The sequence below is a fragment of the Ambystoma mexicanum genome, chromosome 7p (assembly GCF_040938575.1).
Source record: "Ambystoma mexicanum isolate Mex_15411 chromosome 7p, UKY_AmexF1_1, whole genome shotgun sequence".
NCBI classification, from domain to species: domain Eukaryota; kingdom Metazoa; phylum Chordata; class Amphibia; order Caudata; family Ambystomatidae; genus Ambystoma; species Ambystoma mexicanum.
In genome coordinates, this window is record NC_090939.1 from 375,752,827 (window position 1) to 375,768,259 (window position 15,433).

General features: G+C 46.6%; 1 protein-coding gene across 2 annotated transcripts in view; it reads right to left on the reverse strand.

Moving 5' to 3' along the window:
* Positions 1-15,433, reverse strand: part of USP25 (ubiquitin specific peptidase 25) — a 1,331,637-nt gene that overhangs the window by 715,656 nt on the left and 600,548 nt on the right. For both annotated transcript variants that reach the window (XM_069636412.1, XM_069636413.1), the window contains exon 7: positions 10,829-10,966. In XM_069636412.1, the coding sequence (XP_069492513.1) occupies positions 10,829-10,966 (138 nt within the window). The remainder of the gene's footprint in view (positions 1-10,828; positions 10,967-15,433) is intronic.

Consider the following 15,433-nt stretch of genomic DNA (forward strand, 5'->3'; position numbering starts at 1 on the left):
AGGTAAGGGTACACCGGGATTGCCTCCCTGCGTAGGTGTGCAGCCGCCACCGCCAGTACCTTGGTGAATACCCTTGGTGCCGAAGCTATCCCGAAGGGCAGTACCTTGAATTGGTAATGCCGACTGTCCACCTTGAAGCGCAAGTACCTTCTGTGCGCTGGGAACATGGAAATATGAAAATAGGCATCTTTCATATCCAAGGTTGCCATGTAATCCCCCTTTTTTAGGAGGGGGATTACCTCTTGTAGCGTAGTCATACGAAACTTTTGGGGCTTGACATACTTCTACAATCTTTTTTTGGCACAATGAAGTAAGTTGAATAAATACCCTGATGTCGGCCTATGCACAGCATGTGATCTAAGCAGATTCCACAAGCCTCAGAAATTGCGTTATTGCTAAGACTTTTGATGCCAGGGGTACTTCCAGTCTATATCTATTGATGTACTCCTCTGTGTGAGTGACCACACGTTGCATTGTCCACATGGGGCATGGCCTACTGGACCAGGTTGGCCCCACAGGGGATGACTTGCGTGTTCTGGCGGTTCCTTATATGTTTGGACGAAACAGTCCTGGATATTGCATCTCCATTTGGTCGCAAATCTACAGGGTCCAATGCTGGATGTACCTACATTGAGTGGTGGCTAGAGCCTTTTAACCTCTTAATTTGGTTGACCAATCGTGAAAAACTGAAGCCTGCGGTAATGTCTGGATTGTCTGCTCTAGGTCCATGTTGTTCCAGGGTCGTCTCTCCAGGGATGTTTCTGGCACGTTTTCTTGCATGTTTCACAGTGCGTCACAGGTATCTTCGGTTTGTTAATTTCAGCGCCAAGTTGTTAGACTGCTGATCGTAATCATTTAATGTTGTGCAGTTCCGCCTGAATCTTAGGAATTGTCCGAATGTTAAGTTTTCTCTTAGAGTCCTTGGTTGGTAGCTCTGGAACAAGAGAAGAGAATTCCTGTCCGTGGGTTTGTGGAAGACTTTTTATTCTTCCAGCTTCAGAATATAGTATCAGATCCAGGAAGTTAACTTCCGACCTACTGTGTGTGTTACTGAAACTCAAAAATCTGTTTCTTGAATTAATCCAGGTCATGAATTCCTTGAGATCTGCATTTGTGCCATCAAATATCATTAGTATATCATCGATATACCTTGCCACAATTTGATTTTCTAAGAGAATGGATTGGTCGGGCTATAAATGTCTTCAATCTAGAAGTCTGCTACATAAAGGTTCGCTAGACTCCGTGCGAAAGTCGCACCCATAGCTGTGCCTGATATTTGTTCGTAGTATTCTTTTTCGAAAATGAAAACGTTTTTGGTAAGTGCTAGTTCTGCCAGTTGCATTATAAATGTAAACGGGGTTTCCACCGGTGGTTGTTTTTATCTCAGTATTCTCTCGATGACCCTTAGTGTATTATCCTGGGGGATTCTTTGTTTAGAGAGACTATGTTCATGGCCATCAAGATTTGGTGGCTCGGACCAAAATGAAGGTCCTTGGTCACGCACAGCACTGCGATGGTGTCCTTTAGGTACAACTTCATTTTCTAAAATTGTGATAGAGATACTAAAATAGAACCGATACCCAACACTATTGGTCTCCCTGGTGGTGGGTTAACACCCTTTTGTATTTTGGGCAATGCATAGAATGAAGGACATTTAGGGTAGGCCGCCAGGAAAAATGTGTTCCTTTTTACCACTGTATCCTTCTAGTGGCGCATCATCCACAATGGGTGCAATAAGTTACCTGATTCCGTCCGTGGGGTCACTCCCCAATTTTCTGTAGCTCCCATGGTCATCCAGGAGGGTTTTGACCATACTTCGATATTGGATGTTGTTCATTATGACCTTAGCTCCTCCTTTATCTGCCAATTTGATAATGATAGTTTCATTAACAGTCAATGTTTTGAGTTCCGTTTTATCTTTGTTAGAAAAATGTGTAACGTCTGGTATGTAATCCTTTGAGTGTTTCGATTTTCTTTGCGAGTGCTCTCTCAAAGGTAACAGATTCTGCACTGATGCCATTGGGGGGTGGGTAAAAGGTTGATTTATTCTTGAGGTCAGTGGCAATAAAGCTCTGAGCTGGTACCTTCTTTAAAATAATTTTTAAACAGATCTTGTGCACCAATTGGGCTATTTCAAGCCTTGTCTGAAAGGGATCGTACGTCGCGGTCGGTATGAAGGACAGTCCCTTTTCTAGGGGGGCTAGTTGGTCCTTATTGAGAACCAGATCAGACAGATTGACAACCAAAGAAGTGGAAGCCATGGATCTGTTGCCAATAGTAGAAAGAGTGACAGTGTGCTGCACAAGATGTTCCCTTACTGTTGCTGCCGATTCCACCCTCGTCCCTGGCTGTGGGTTACTCTGGACGATTGGTTTTGCAAGTGGATTTGCTTTTGCCTTTCCCTCTTTCTCAGCCCTGGTATAAAAAAGGCCCCCCGAGTGCGGTTGTCACTGCTCATGTCTTGAAAGTGGATGTTTCTGTTTGTCTGGTTAGCAACTGGCATGATGGTGCTGGAAGTGCTTGGTCCACTGTCGTCCGAGCTGGAACTTGAGAAAGTCCAGTTATTTGGCCTTGGATGAGGTCTTTTGGGTTGTTTCTTTTGATTGGGTCTGCTATTAGTGCCCCCTGTGGGGTTCTGGTCATAGTACCTGTTTGTTGTATAAGGATATACTTTTTCGTGTTGGAAGGCAGCTATGTGTTCCTTTAATTCAGTGACCTTCTTATTAAGGTTGAATTCTTTAAAGTCTTTCATTGGCGCTTCTAGGTCTTCACAGACTTTTGTATTTCACTACCAATGCTTCAGTCTGTAATGAGTCTTGTTTCAATTTATTTCAGTAGTCGCTCCAAAACAGTCTCAGCCATACTAATTATTAGTATAAGCCAGTCCCTTGTGCACTTGTTTGCAATGTAGCTCCAGTCCTTGCGGAACTGGAGCTGATCTAGAAATATCTGTGGTTTGATAAGCACTATGAGCCCCATGGGTGCTGTATGTGCTCTCAAGTACTTGGTCATTATTGCTCCATGGAGTTCTGTTCTGATCAACTGTTTGAGGACTTGGAGTTAAATCCATTCATCAGTCATTGTCCCACCTACCTGGGGTGTTTCTGTGCCTAATATTGAAAAGATCGCGAAGATCCCTTCAACTATTTATTCTGCATACGCTAGGTATGTTGTTTCAGTCATTTCTACAGGTAGCAAATGGGTCTCTTCTTGCACTGGTTCTTTAGTTGCTGCTCTGATTGCAGCTAGTCCCATAGCGATTCCTGTTAGGACGGAAAACACAAAGGGACTTACTTGGGAGGGTAGCTAACCTGTAACAAACCCTTACACGTTAACACACTGTAGAGGCAGGTTAATTATTTGGTTTTATTTATGTTATGTATATGAATACAGTTTATCTTTCCCTCCAACCATTCTTTCTAAGCCCTCTTCGAGTAGCTAACCCTAGTTTGCGGTGTACATTGTAGACCGGATGTCCAAGGACAAGTCTCTAGGTGCTGTTCCCATGGAGGCCACGGGCAAGGGCACAGTTAGTAAGGCTGGCCGAGCAGCAGGGGGCAAAGGCACAGTTGGCAGAGTTGTTGTGGCTGCGCAGAACAATGAGAACAATGACGGGGTTGTGGCTGCTGTGAGGGAGGCATGGTATCAAAAGTAGACACTGACTAGAGCTGCAAGTTTCAAAACCTTTACTGATGGTGTAAAAGGGTTGGAAAACTCCCATCTTGCCCTATGATATGATAATTTATTTGTATCACGCTTTGTATCGCGCTTGTACACAAGTGTTTCAGAGCGCAGCAAGGGAAGGGAACAGTGGAGAACAAAAAACAATCTTACCAGGCCCAGTGACATTGAGAATGTGCAAGTGCATGGGAAAGGGGAAAAGTGCATGGAAGGGGGAGAGTGGAAAGTGCAGAGCAAAAGAGAAAAGAAATAATAAATACAAATAAATGATGGAGGCAGTAAACAGTGGCAGTGCAGCCAGCAAGTGGCAAGTGTTGTGTTACTGGCAACAAAACTGGGTAAGTATGATAGGTGCAGAAAATGAAGAAAATGGGGTGGGAGGGAACTGTATGGGTACAGATGCAGTCCCCAAGTGGAAGGGGTGGCCAGGAGGCAGTGCAGGCGGGTGGCAGGGTGAGCAGGTACCTGGGCCCAGGGGAACAGAGGGTGGCCAGGTGCACAGTGCCAAGAGAGAGCAGATCAGCATGGGAGAGGGGGAGCAAAGGCAGAAGCAAAGAGGAAGGTCTTGAGGTCCTTCCGGAACCAGAGGTGGTTCTCCTTAATTTTTAGAGGGATACCACAGCTGAAGACAGAGCTCTACCACCAGATCATTTCTTTAAAAAACAACTGACCTTGAGGAAGTTAGAGGAAGAGGAGCGAAGAACTTGAGAGGGGAGGTATTTGCGGAGAGATAGCTGAAGGTATTTTGGACCCAGGCACCAGAAAGCCTTGTGGACAATGCAGAGGGTTTTGAATTTAATCCTTGCATCCACTGGGAGCCAATGGAGAAATTTCAGAGCTGGAGGGATATGATCCCAGGGCTTGAGGCCAAGGACATGTCTTGCAGTCCTGTTCTGGATTAGTTGCAGAGGACGGAGAGTAGAGGCTTGTAGATTAAGAAAGAGGCTGTTACAATAGTCCAACCTAGAGAGAACCAGAGCTTGGGAGACGGTGAGCATCTAGGGGAAGGAGAGAAAAGGCAGAGTACCTCTGAGGAGGTGCAGTAGGAAGTTTCCCTTTTTTGTGACCTCAGACATGTGGGCGGAGAAGGAAAGTGTGGAGTCAAAGATGACCCCGCGGTTCTTAGCCTGGTAGGTGGGGGTAGGAGGAGGGCCAAGAGAGGCCGGCCAGAAAGTGAGGGGAAAGGATGGTGAAGGTGTGCCAATGAGGAGGATCTCAGTCTTGCTGGCATTCAGACAAAGACTATTGACGGCACACCAATCTTGAATGGCAGTTAGGCAATCAGAGATGAGCGAGGGAGAGGAGGTGGCCGAGGGAAGCCTGAAAATGAGTCGAGTGTCAGCGTAGCACTGGAAATTTGAGCAGAAAATGGCAATGCAGTTGGCGAGAGTTGCCAGGTATTGGTTGAAAAGCCAGGGCGAGAGGTTAGACCCCTGGGGAACACCACAGGTTGCGAGGAAGATAGATGATATGAAGGACCCCAGTTGGACCTGGGAAGGTCGATCAGAGAGGAAAGATGTCAGCCAGGCCAGAGCCTGATCAGTGATAGCCAGGTTATCACAGAGATGGTTAAGCAGGGTGGTATGGTTGACCGTGTCGAAGGCAGAAGAGAGATCGAGTAGGATGAGGACAGAGGGAGTGTTAGCAACTAGGTTGGAGAGAAGATCTTCACAGATGTTCAGGAGAGCAGTTTCTGTACTGCTCGTTGCTCTGAAACCAGACTGGTGGTCATGGAAACAGCCAACAGTGTCAGAATGAAGGTTAAGCTGAGAGATGGCCAGCATTTCCAGGAGTTTGCCCAGAAAGAGAGTAATGGAGATTGGGCGATATTTAGCCAGACAGGAAGGATCAGCTGTGGGTTTCTTGAAAAGAGGATGCACAAGGGAGTGCTTCAGATGGGAGGGAAAAGATCCTGAGACAAAGGAATGGCTGCAAAAATCAGCAAAGGCTGGAGCGAGGGTGTCAATGTGGTCCTTGATGGTTTTAGAGGAACAGGGATGCACCTGTTTTGACGAGGTTTTCATAGATCGGACTTGTCTAGCGATGTCATCAGGGGAGAAAAGAGGCAAGGAAGAGAAGGAGGGTGGGGGAGTGGTTAATGGGGGGTCAGCAAGCATAGACAGAGGGAATAGGAGGGGGAAGGGAGAAGAGGGTGGACAGGATGTCCTGGGTTTTTGAGATAAAGTAAGAGGCAAGGGAATTGCAGAGAGCCTGGGAGGCAAGAGGAGGGGAAGAGACTGCAGCAGGGTTGGCCAGCTCCTTACAGACTTTAAAGAGTTTGGCCGAGTTGTTAGATGCCGCAGAGAGACAGGCTTGAATGTGGACTCTTCTTGGTGCGGACAGAGAGTCGGTATTGCCTTTGGAACAGGCGGCAGGCTAGTTTGTCAAAGGATGAACAAGAAGCTCTCCATTTGCTCTCAGCTGCCCTACACTTACGTTTGGATGTAGCTAGGTCAGAGTCATACCAGGAATTGCACTTGGCTTTGGACTTCAAGCGGATCCTGATGACAGGGGCAAGAGCATCAAGAGTATCAGAAATAGAAGAGAAGGGACAGGGTTGTGTCCGAGTGTGAGTCAGCCAGAGGAGGAGGGGGGAGGGGAGAGAAGGTTGCAGTGAAAGCCTCAACTGACACACGCTTCATAGGTCGGATGTCCGAGAAGGTAGGTGGCAGTTTTGGGGTGAGCTTGGCTTTGGGGGAAGAGAGTGAGAGCTGAGAGGAGAGAAGACAGTGGTCACTCCAGGAGAGAGGAGTGCTCAGAGGGATAGAGAGGGGGAGGCCAGTGGAGATCAAGACATCAAGTGTGTGTCCTGCAGAGTGCGTCGGGCCAGAGGGGAGGATAGAGAGGGAGAGGGAATCACAAAGGTCCCGAAAGAGCAGAGATGAGGGACAGGGAGAATCGAGGAGGATGTTGAAGTCACCAAGGAGGAGTTGAGTGGTTGTGGCCAGGAGGGAGGAAGAGAAACACTTGTGTATAGGCGCGTTACAAATGCCATATCATATCATATCAGGGGCCGGTAGAGAGTAGCAACAGTAAGAGTGGCTTGGAGATAGGGAGAGCCTGCAGACAAGGCATTCGAAAGAGGTGCAAATCTGAGTGGGAATGATAATGGCAGGAATCCACTCAGGAAAGATCAGGGCTACAACCCCTCCAGGCCGAGTGGATCAGGTTGCGAAGAGGATCTTGTAGCCTTCAGGGAGGAGAGTGTCAAAGGTTGTGACAGAGCTGGCCGTAAACCATGTCTCCGTAAGACCAAGGACATCAAGGTCCCATTCTTCAAGGAGGTGGCAGATGTCAGAGGAGTGTTTGACAGCAGAGCAATAGTTGAGAATGGCAAAATGAAGAAGGTTGTCGGCCTTAAAGACCTTCCAGGGAGGGGTACAAATTAGAGGTACACCCTGCGGAGGTGTGGAGGTAGCCTTAGGTGTGGCAGAGGAGGAGTGAAGAGTGGGCAAGGTAGCCAAGGAATGAGAGGAAGGGACAGCCGGAAGTTGATGAGGTGAAGGAACCGCCTATCGAAGAGGAGAAGATTGGCCCGAGGACCTTGGACCATGACAGTGCCATTTAGGTAGACAAAGGATGACTCTGGAGGAGTCGAAAGAAGCCATGAGGACTTCCCAACGAGTACCCCCATTGATGGGAGATGAGGAGACAGGACAGAGCACAGATCATATGGGGGGGGTTCATAGATCCGGAAAAGGAACAACAAAGAGGATGTCGGTGAGGGTCTGTCTGGAAGAGGCATGGTATAGGTATCGGCAACAGAGAGACCAGGGCTGAAGGCCAAGATATCCTTTTTAAACTTCTTACCAGACTTAGTGAGAAAGGATAGTTGATAGATCAGCAGTTAGAATAGAAAGGAGAAACAGAAGAGAGGAGGCTGACGGAGGAGTAAGCAAGTACAGCGGAATAGAACAGTCACTGGGCTAGCAAGTTACAATTGCATAATACACCCAAGTTTGACTTCAAGTTAACTCCCTATAACTAAGATGGGAGTACTCACGAACATCAAACAAAAAGAAAATACAGTCCTAGTCAGTCCATAGTCAAAATAAAATGGCCTATACTAATAAACCTAATACCTGCCCTCTTTCTAATACAATAAATCTGTAAAGGGAATAGGTAAGGCAAAAAGGAAAATTGGTGTTCAAAATAAACGTCAGTATGGGCGAGTAAGCACCCTTCCCCACGTTTTTTAGCACAGGGTAAGGTGGCACACTTAGACCTTGTGACACTCTGGGATCGGACACAAGTATGCAGTTTGTTTCATGGACCAGGGCCCACTTGGCCTTCCACGAAAAGTCACTAATTTGTCTGCTAGATCTCTCGGCTTTCTCTCACTCCAGCCCATGTCACCTTTTAGCTTGTATAACAGTTCAACAAAAGTTTGTTTCCTTCTGGTTACCACAATTCAGTATAGGTTCCCCTCCACCGGGCTCAAACCTTTCAATCCCAATTAGTGAGGTGCCCTTCCCCAAGCATCAATCACACCTTCATAGGCTTCCCTCAGTCAGGCTTAAGCCTCCTTTCACTTTCCTTCCGCTGTCTAAGACTTTCGAAACTGCAAGGCTTTTGCTCTTACCTCGACATGACCACTTCGACCTCCTTTCCTCAATCGTCACTTTTTCTCTCCTATACCAAGGCGTCTTGGTAAATGTAGTTTCGAGCACAGTACTTATTTCAGAGTTCAAAGATATTTCTCACATCCAGGTTTCCCCTCTGCCGGCATCAAACCTAACAGTTCAAATCTTGCATCTCAATTGCTTTCTCTTCCCACCGCTTCTACAGCATCAGACATTTCACAGAGACTTTCGATTGGGCAATCTTCTTTCACCGGACCACTTTGTTACTTTGTAGCTTTAATTTACAGCTCTTTACAATGCATTGCTTTCTCTCGCGTCTTATTGGGACACGAGCAACCTTCATTCGTCGGATACTATTGCCATCAAGTTTCATTTAACACAGACCGGACTTTCATTGCTTTAATCAACTCACCGGCTGTGTTCATTCATTTTCGTCTTTCGCAGCTTTGATCCTGAAATCAAGGCTGATACCACAACTGCCGCTGCACCTCCCCAACTCTGATGTTCACCCTTAAGGGTGGCTGGTCTCTAGAGCGGGGCTTCCTGGCACAACCTTCAAGGACCTCCAGAGGCAACAATCTTTAGCCAGGGTGTCCAAGGTTTCTCCGTCCCTCTGCCTATCGCCGCCCTGGAAGAACTGCTCCTTCTCGTGCATCGCCTTGCTGAGTGTGTCTCACTGTTGTATCTTTTAACCCTGTGCGGAAAGCCAATAGGTACCAGGTGTATGTAATTAAGATAAAGTGCCAGACCCTGCCTGATCTTAGTGGGACATGTCCAATGTATTGCATGGGTGGTACTCCTTTCAGTCTCAGACCTCTTCCTCTGCTCAGTGTTTGTGTAGGAAAAGGGGGTGTGGTAGTGGGAAGTTGGAACATTCTATAAAATAGGATGGGACAGGGGTGTTTGGAAATGGGGATACCATTTCTCGCCATCAGGCGTTCCTCCCCCATTCCCTGAGTACCCCTCACCCAAGTGATCTTCCCGCACTTGTACACCCATCCAAAGGCGATGGCCGTGCCCTGGCCACCTGAGTAAGGGATCCCCGGGGTCTAGGCTGTGAAACACCCTCTGGTTGTTCACACCGCAGAGAGCGATGATGTCTAGTTTAGGAGAATACTGAACTTCTTCCAGATCAGAAGCGAAACACCCTGGAGGCTCATCGTCTGAGTGAGTGCCTGCATGTAGTGGTAGTTGAGCAGGAAGTAACGCTCCGGGATAACCCACCCACAACAGGGTGAACAGTGGTTGTGCCTTGGGAGAATGGAGAGAACTGGCAGCATCTCCTTGTCCACTCGCACCCCTGGGGAAAGAGGCAGCGACCGGATCCTGTGGTGTCGACAGAGCTGAAGATGGGCCGATGAGGGCGGCCGTGGAGGTAGAGTAACCCTGTGGACGGTTATCATAGTTGTCGACGCAGCCGTGGACAGAATAGTCAATGTAGTCCGAGCCATCAATGAGACAGTAGACCGATGAGCAGGCGACGAGGTGGTGGACAAAGAGTTTGGGCAATGGACCGGTAGCAATGACTTGGTCATTTACTCTAACAGAGACTTGATGAACGTGACCTTTGGAATGACTGCTTGTTGACGGTGCTAGCCCTGTCGATGGTGCATGACTTGTCGGCATAGAGGTCATTGATGTGCATCACTTTTCTGACGATGAGTCGCTGGATTCATGGCAGTTGACCATGCTATCGTAGATGTAGCCCTGGGAGCTGTCGACCGAAATAAAGTCAGAGCATGGGACTTCTTGTTCTTTTTAGGTCTCTTCCCCAGGGAGGCGTCCTCAAAAGATCTCAACCTCTTAGTAGAGGGAGTACATTAAATGGATCTGCTGACCAAGCCTGAGGCATGACTTTGCACCAAGGCCATGTCAGAGGCCTTTGCACTCTCCTCTAGCCAAGTCACCAACCTTATGCGATGATCCTGTCAGGTTTTGGAGGAGAAGGACTTGCAGAGGCAACAGTTGTCCCCATTGTGGTCCGTGTGCAAGAAGTAGCGAAATTTATCAATCCAATCATCCACACAGAGGTTCTTCAGGTTGCACCTGGAACAGGCACCGAAGATAATCTTTTGGCGGATGTCCGCAATGCCACGTGGCGATCGCCCAAGTGCAAGGAGAAGGCCTTACACAAAAAAAAGATCTGACAATAGAATGGATCGTAACCGGCAATGGGTCCCCGCCGACGGAGGTCCCATGTGACCGGTGATGTAAACGAAGACATTTCACAAAAATAGAACAAATCGAGATTTTAGGAGCAAAATCCAAGGACTACCAACACGAAAACGTGCAGTCAAAATCTGAAGTTGGTCACTGGGGGTGGAGCTGAAGAGGACGAATGCCACTGGCTTGGGCAGTATGAGCCAAAGTGATGGCAATAGGCTGCATAAGCTACAAGCAGTTTTGAGCTTTAATATTACAGAGGATTCCCAGCCTGTTCGGGAATATTCATGAGCATGTGAATCCATGCAAGATCCCATGCTGGAGAAGCATCAGTTCTAATCATATAAGGGGCTAAAAAAACAGAGTAAAAGATCCACAAACCAGAAGATATCTGCTCTTACCTGCTGCGAATCATTGGATTTGAAAGCATCTTTAAGTATATCCACAGCTCGAGATGGATCCACATATTTTCTTTTTGAACCAACGAGAAGTGAAAATAGGTATCTCAGTTCACGCATAAAAGGCAAATTCCTATGCTCCTACATGCAAAAAGAATAACAGAGTGTTTAATTCCAATGACAAGTTAATTGACCAATTAATGACAGTATGTAACAGTATGTAACGGGTTCTGTTGCTCATACTACAAAAGGAATGCCCACTTAACAGACACCACAACAACCACCTGGGAATACAGACATACAAAACTAGGTAGGAGTGTGCAAAGCAATAATTATGGGAAATTAAACTTCTTCCGGGAAACCCAAAGCCTGTCCAAGCTCAAGTGCAAACATAAATCACAGCATGTAGGAGGTGTGTTTAAAGACCAATCCCCCATACTTTGAGTAGTGTTGTGAACATTAAACGTCATCAGTGGTCCTGGTCCTCCACCCTCCAAGTGTGCACCTATTTCCTCTTCCATCTATGCTTAGTCTGGTAAACAAAATAAGGGCTTAATATGTTTGTCACCAAACATTGCTCATTAACTTCTACTGTTCACATAATTCTCAATGGACATTTTGGTCAATTGGCAATGCATTATGTTTGAGGAACACTGAAGCACCATGATGTCATCCCTCAATTTGAAGATTGACGCAAAGCTTATGGAGGTTAAGAGGAGGAGAGCACCCGCCACCAGTAATTTGGGTTTAATGAAAAAAACGAAAACCTGATGTATTTTATATTTACTGTCCTAGTTCAATCTTTATAGTTTCCAAAACCTCTTAACGTAACCATTTTTTTAAACTTCACAGAATTTAAATCAATATGGCGGGTCAACGTTGTTTTATATGGTGAAGCCAATCAGATTACACTGGTTCACATTCTGTCAGCGCACATTAAGTTTAAAGTACAATGCTGGTTGCTGTGAAGTTGGTTATGTCATTTGTCTGAAGACACATGTGCCAGTATTTTATTTTATTTTCAGCAGTGTCACAGTTCTGATGTATTTTTTTATATATCGAAAGCTTCACTTAATTGTTGGATTTTTCAATTGTGCTGTGAATAACAAACACTCCCAAAAGATAGCTTGTAATTGCGACAAAGCCACAACAGAGGAACTTTAGAAAGGCAAGGGCCCTGGGACCAGGTGGTGCCCACAGGCGATGTGGTGCGCTACCCAAAGGTGGTATACATGGAATCTCCCACATAATCCTTCATGCATTACTCCCTTCCATTTAAATCAGATGCCATTTGTCAGGGGAGTCATACCAGGTGAAACCACTCCACAACACAGACCTTCATCCTAGGGGATAGATCAGAACACTCATCCCACCAAACGATGACAAAGGCAGTGTTTTCTATTAACCCCTTAAGTGCCAAAGGCGAGGTATCTCGTCCTTGGGATTACCTCCCTGTTGCCAAGGACGAGATACCTCGTCCTTGGCACTTAAGGGGTTAAGGAAAGAAAACATTAGAAGGCATTGTATGGCGATCTACCAAAATCACCAAAAAAGGCCTTGGCAATGGGGGGGGAACCCATGGCAGTTAAGGCCAGCTGTTCCAGAGAGAACGAGCAACTGAAAAACAGTACACAAGCATGCATGTATGAACAAGTAACTATCTCATCACAACGTACTCCAGACTCCATTTCGGCCCAACTAGCAGCTGATTGGCATGTACAGTTTAGGGGTACAGATACAGGTCAACAGAGTTGCAACACTGGAAAAAAAAAAGGATTGTTTGGTGCACCATCTGGGAAGAGAGTCAGAGCAGGGCATACTGTGTGACCTGCACAGGTTGGGCCTTTTTAGGGAAAATGGTCACAAGACACTGTTGTCAGGTGTAGGGGAATTCATGGGAACACTAAGGGGTGGATTTGCAATAGAGGTTCCACCTCAATGTAATATGTTTTTTGTGTTTATTCTGTAGACTCCCGAATAGCCTTCAAGATGCAGTAGTTGGGAGTGAGTGAAGCAGGAGTGGTCTGTTATTTTTTTCTTCTTCCTCTTTCACATGGGAGGTGTGGCGAATGTAACTGGGAATAGTCCGTTGCAGACGACACTTCTGATGCGGGGGGGTGGGTCCAGCAACCTTTACAGGATTACGAACTGGGACCAGTCAGCCAGCCTTTTCTGGCTATTTCCCCAGATACTGGCAAACACCAAAGAGAAAGAAGGGGCTGGAGATGTCAGGTCTCCCTAGCTATTTCCCCAGATACTGGCAAACACCAAAGAGAAAGAAGGGCCTGCAGGGGCTGGGGATGTCAGGTCTCCCTAGCTTACGGTTTCTCTGGTGTTGGAGCTGTGTGTTCAAGGGGGGTTAATGGGGGGACCGAGAATATATGTGTGCTATTGCTTTAGGTGTAAATTGGCTTCCTTTAAGCAGATTTTCTTTAGCTACTCTGCTCCAATGACTATGCCTCTCCCAACCCAATATGAAGAGGTTGAGACTGTAGATAGACTGGTTCAAAGTTGCCAGCCAAGGATGAGAAACGTTAGTAAATATTCTAAACTGTCCTTCATCTACACAGTAATGGGCCAGTTTCCCTTTTGAAGGTCTCCTAAGTGAAAAGATTATTGTAATGAAAATAACAGTATTTACAATTGAATTTTAGCATATTTCATGGGAAGTATCAAGACTAATTGGGTGGGGCGCAGTGGTATTGGAAATAAAGTAATGGTAACATTATTCCTAAAAGTAGTAAATATAAAGGTTGTTTTGCTTTATGTGAACGCTGGCAAGCTCAGAAAGGAGCCTTGAATTAGACTGCGAATGTCTAAAGTCTATAATAATTTTAGGAAGCTTTTACCAGAGAACAGGCATGGTAGCAAAGGTCAGGTGAAATGCTGTTGGGGCAAGACCTGCCTCTCTGCCAGCTACAATGGCTCCCACGGCTCCACTGTGTTGAGGGGCCCCTACAATTGTGTGTCACCTCTCCCCCGTGTTAGGGAGCCACAGAACAAGAACTAAACGTATCTTTGACCCCATGGATTGGGACTCAGAGCATCTTGAGAGTGATGACAACCAGGACCCTTGTTTTCATTGCATCAAACCCTTCCGAACTGCTTTCAAACTGGATTCACCTGCATCTCGAACCACAGGACCCCGCAAGTGCTGCCTTTGGCATTCAACAAAACTATGTGAAACAACATGCTCACCTCTTGAACCAGTGTGAAGCCGTATTGCACTGCGCAGAGCAAGCCGCCTGCTCAATTTAATTGCTTATGGCAGGACCCCCAACTCAAACTGCTGGAGTGTCACTTGCGACGCGAACCAGCAGTACACAAATGGCTCGGCTCAACCTCTAACAGCCACTTCATTGAACCACGCACAGGAGCATCAGGATCACTGCTTCAAAGAAACAGTCAACAACCCTGGACTCAAACCACAGGGGCGTCACTCATCGACCCTACCCAGAGGTTATAACACGACTAACCAGCTCGACTAGGAACCAATATCAGATTTGCACCTTACTTGGGTCACTTGTCTAGTTCTTTCAGGGTAGCGAAATGGTCTGTCCTTTCAGGCAGCCGCCTGTAGAGATACAGGGGGAGAGAGCACGCAGGCCCTAAGGACAAATCCAAAGCAGGGGAAAACCCAAAGAAGGGAATAAATCCCTATGGTGTTTAAAATGGCTCCGTAGGGAAAGGGTGGTGTTCTTCAACAAATCCACAACAGAACAGGACAAGGCTCAGAAAGCAAGTGAAAGGAATACAGGGAAGGAGGAAGAAGCAAGGCAGAGGGAAGTCAGGGAAATAGGAACCAAGCAAGGCGAGAAGCAGCAGACAAAGGAATATGGCAAAGGCACAGAGCATCAGTGCAACAGAAAGAAGTCGGGTGCAAGGTTTACTGGTGCCGCACTGCTTTGTGGTGCTCGTCAATTGAAGAGTGCTTCATTTTGACAGTGACCTTTCTATATGCATGGTGCATAACGACGCCCGTGTTGGAATGAACAACACAGCGTAACGCGGCCGCCATATTGGTGGGTGACAGATGCCGCCATCAGAACCAGAGACTGGAGTGGACGCAACCGGACATCATGCCCCCTTCCAGGCTGAGAAGGACTGGGCTTGCAAGGATGACAGATGAAATCACTACAATAGAATGGGTGCAAGCACATGCAAGGCGTCTTTCCAGGTTCTTTCACAAGTAGCGTAACCCTTACAATCAACGAGATATTGAAGGCGACCTCTGTAGTATCTAGAACCACAAAGCTGTTGGACTTCATATTTTAGTTGTTTGTTGAGCTGTGAAAAACAGGATGAATATGATTCCAGGTGGAGGGTAAATGCCATTGAAAAACAACCAGACCGTTAATCTTTTTTCATTATTTGGGTGAACATTTTCCAGGTGTTCAATGGGAAGGCAAACTGCGAGCAGACAACCAGACTTCTCGATCTTGCATAGCACATCTTTCTTTCGTTTGCTATCAGCATATCTTTTAGTGTCTTCTCTCGCCTTGAGAAAGTTTTGGTTAGCTTGTCGATGTATTCTGATGTTGAGAAAGAAGGTGGTCTAATGATGGAACATAGGAACCCAAAGGGAGGCTACCAGGGATCTAAACGGGA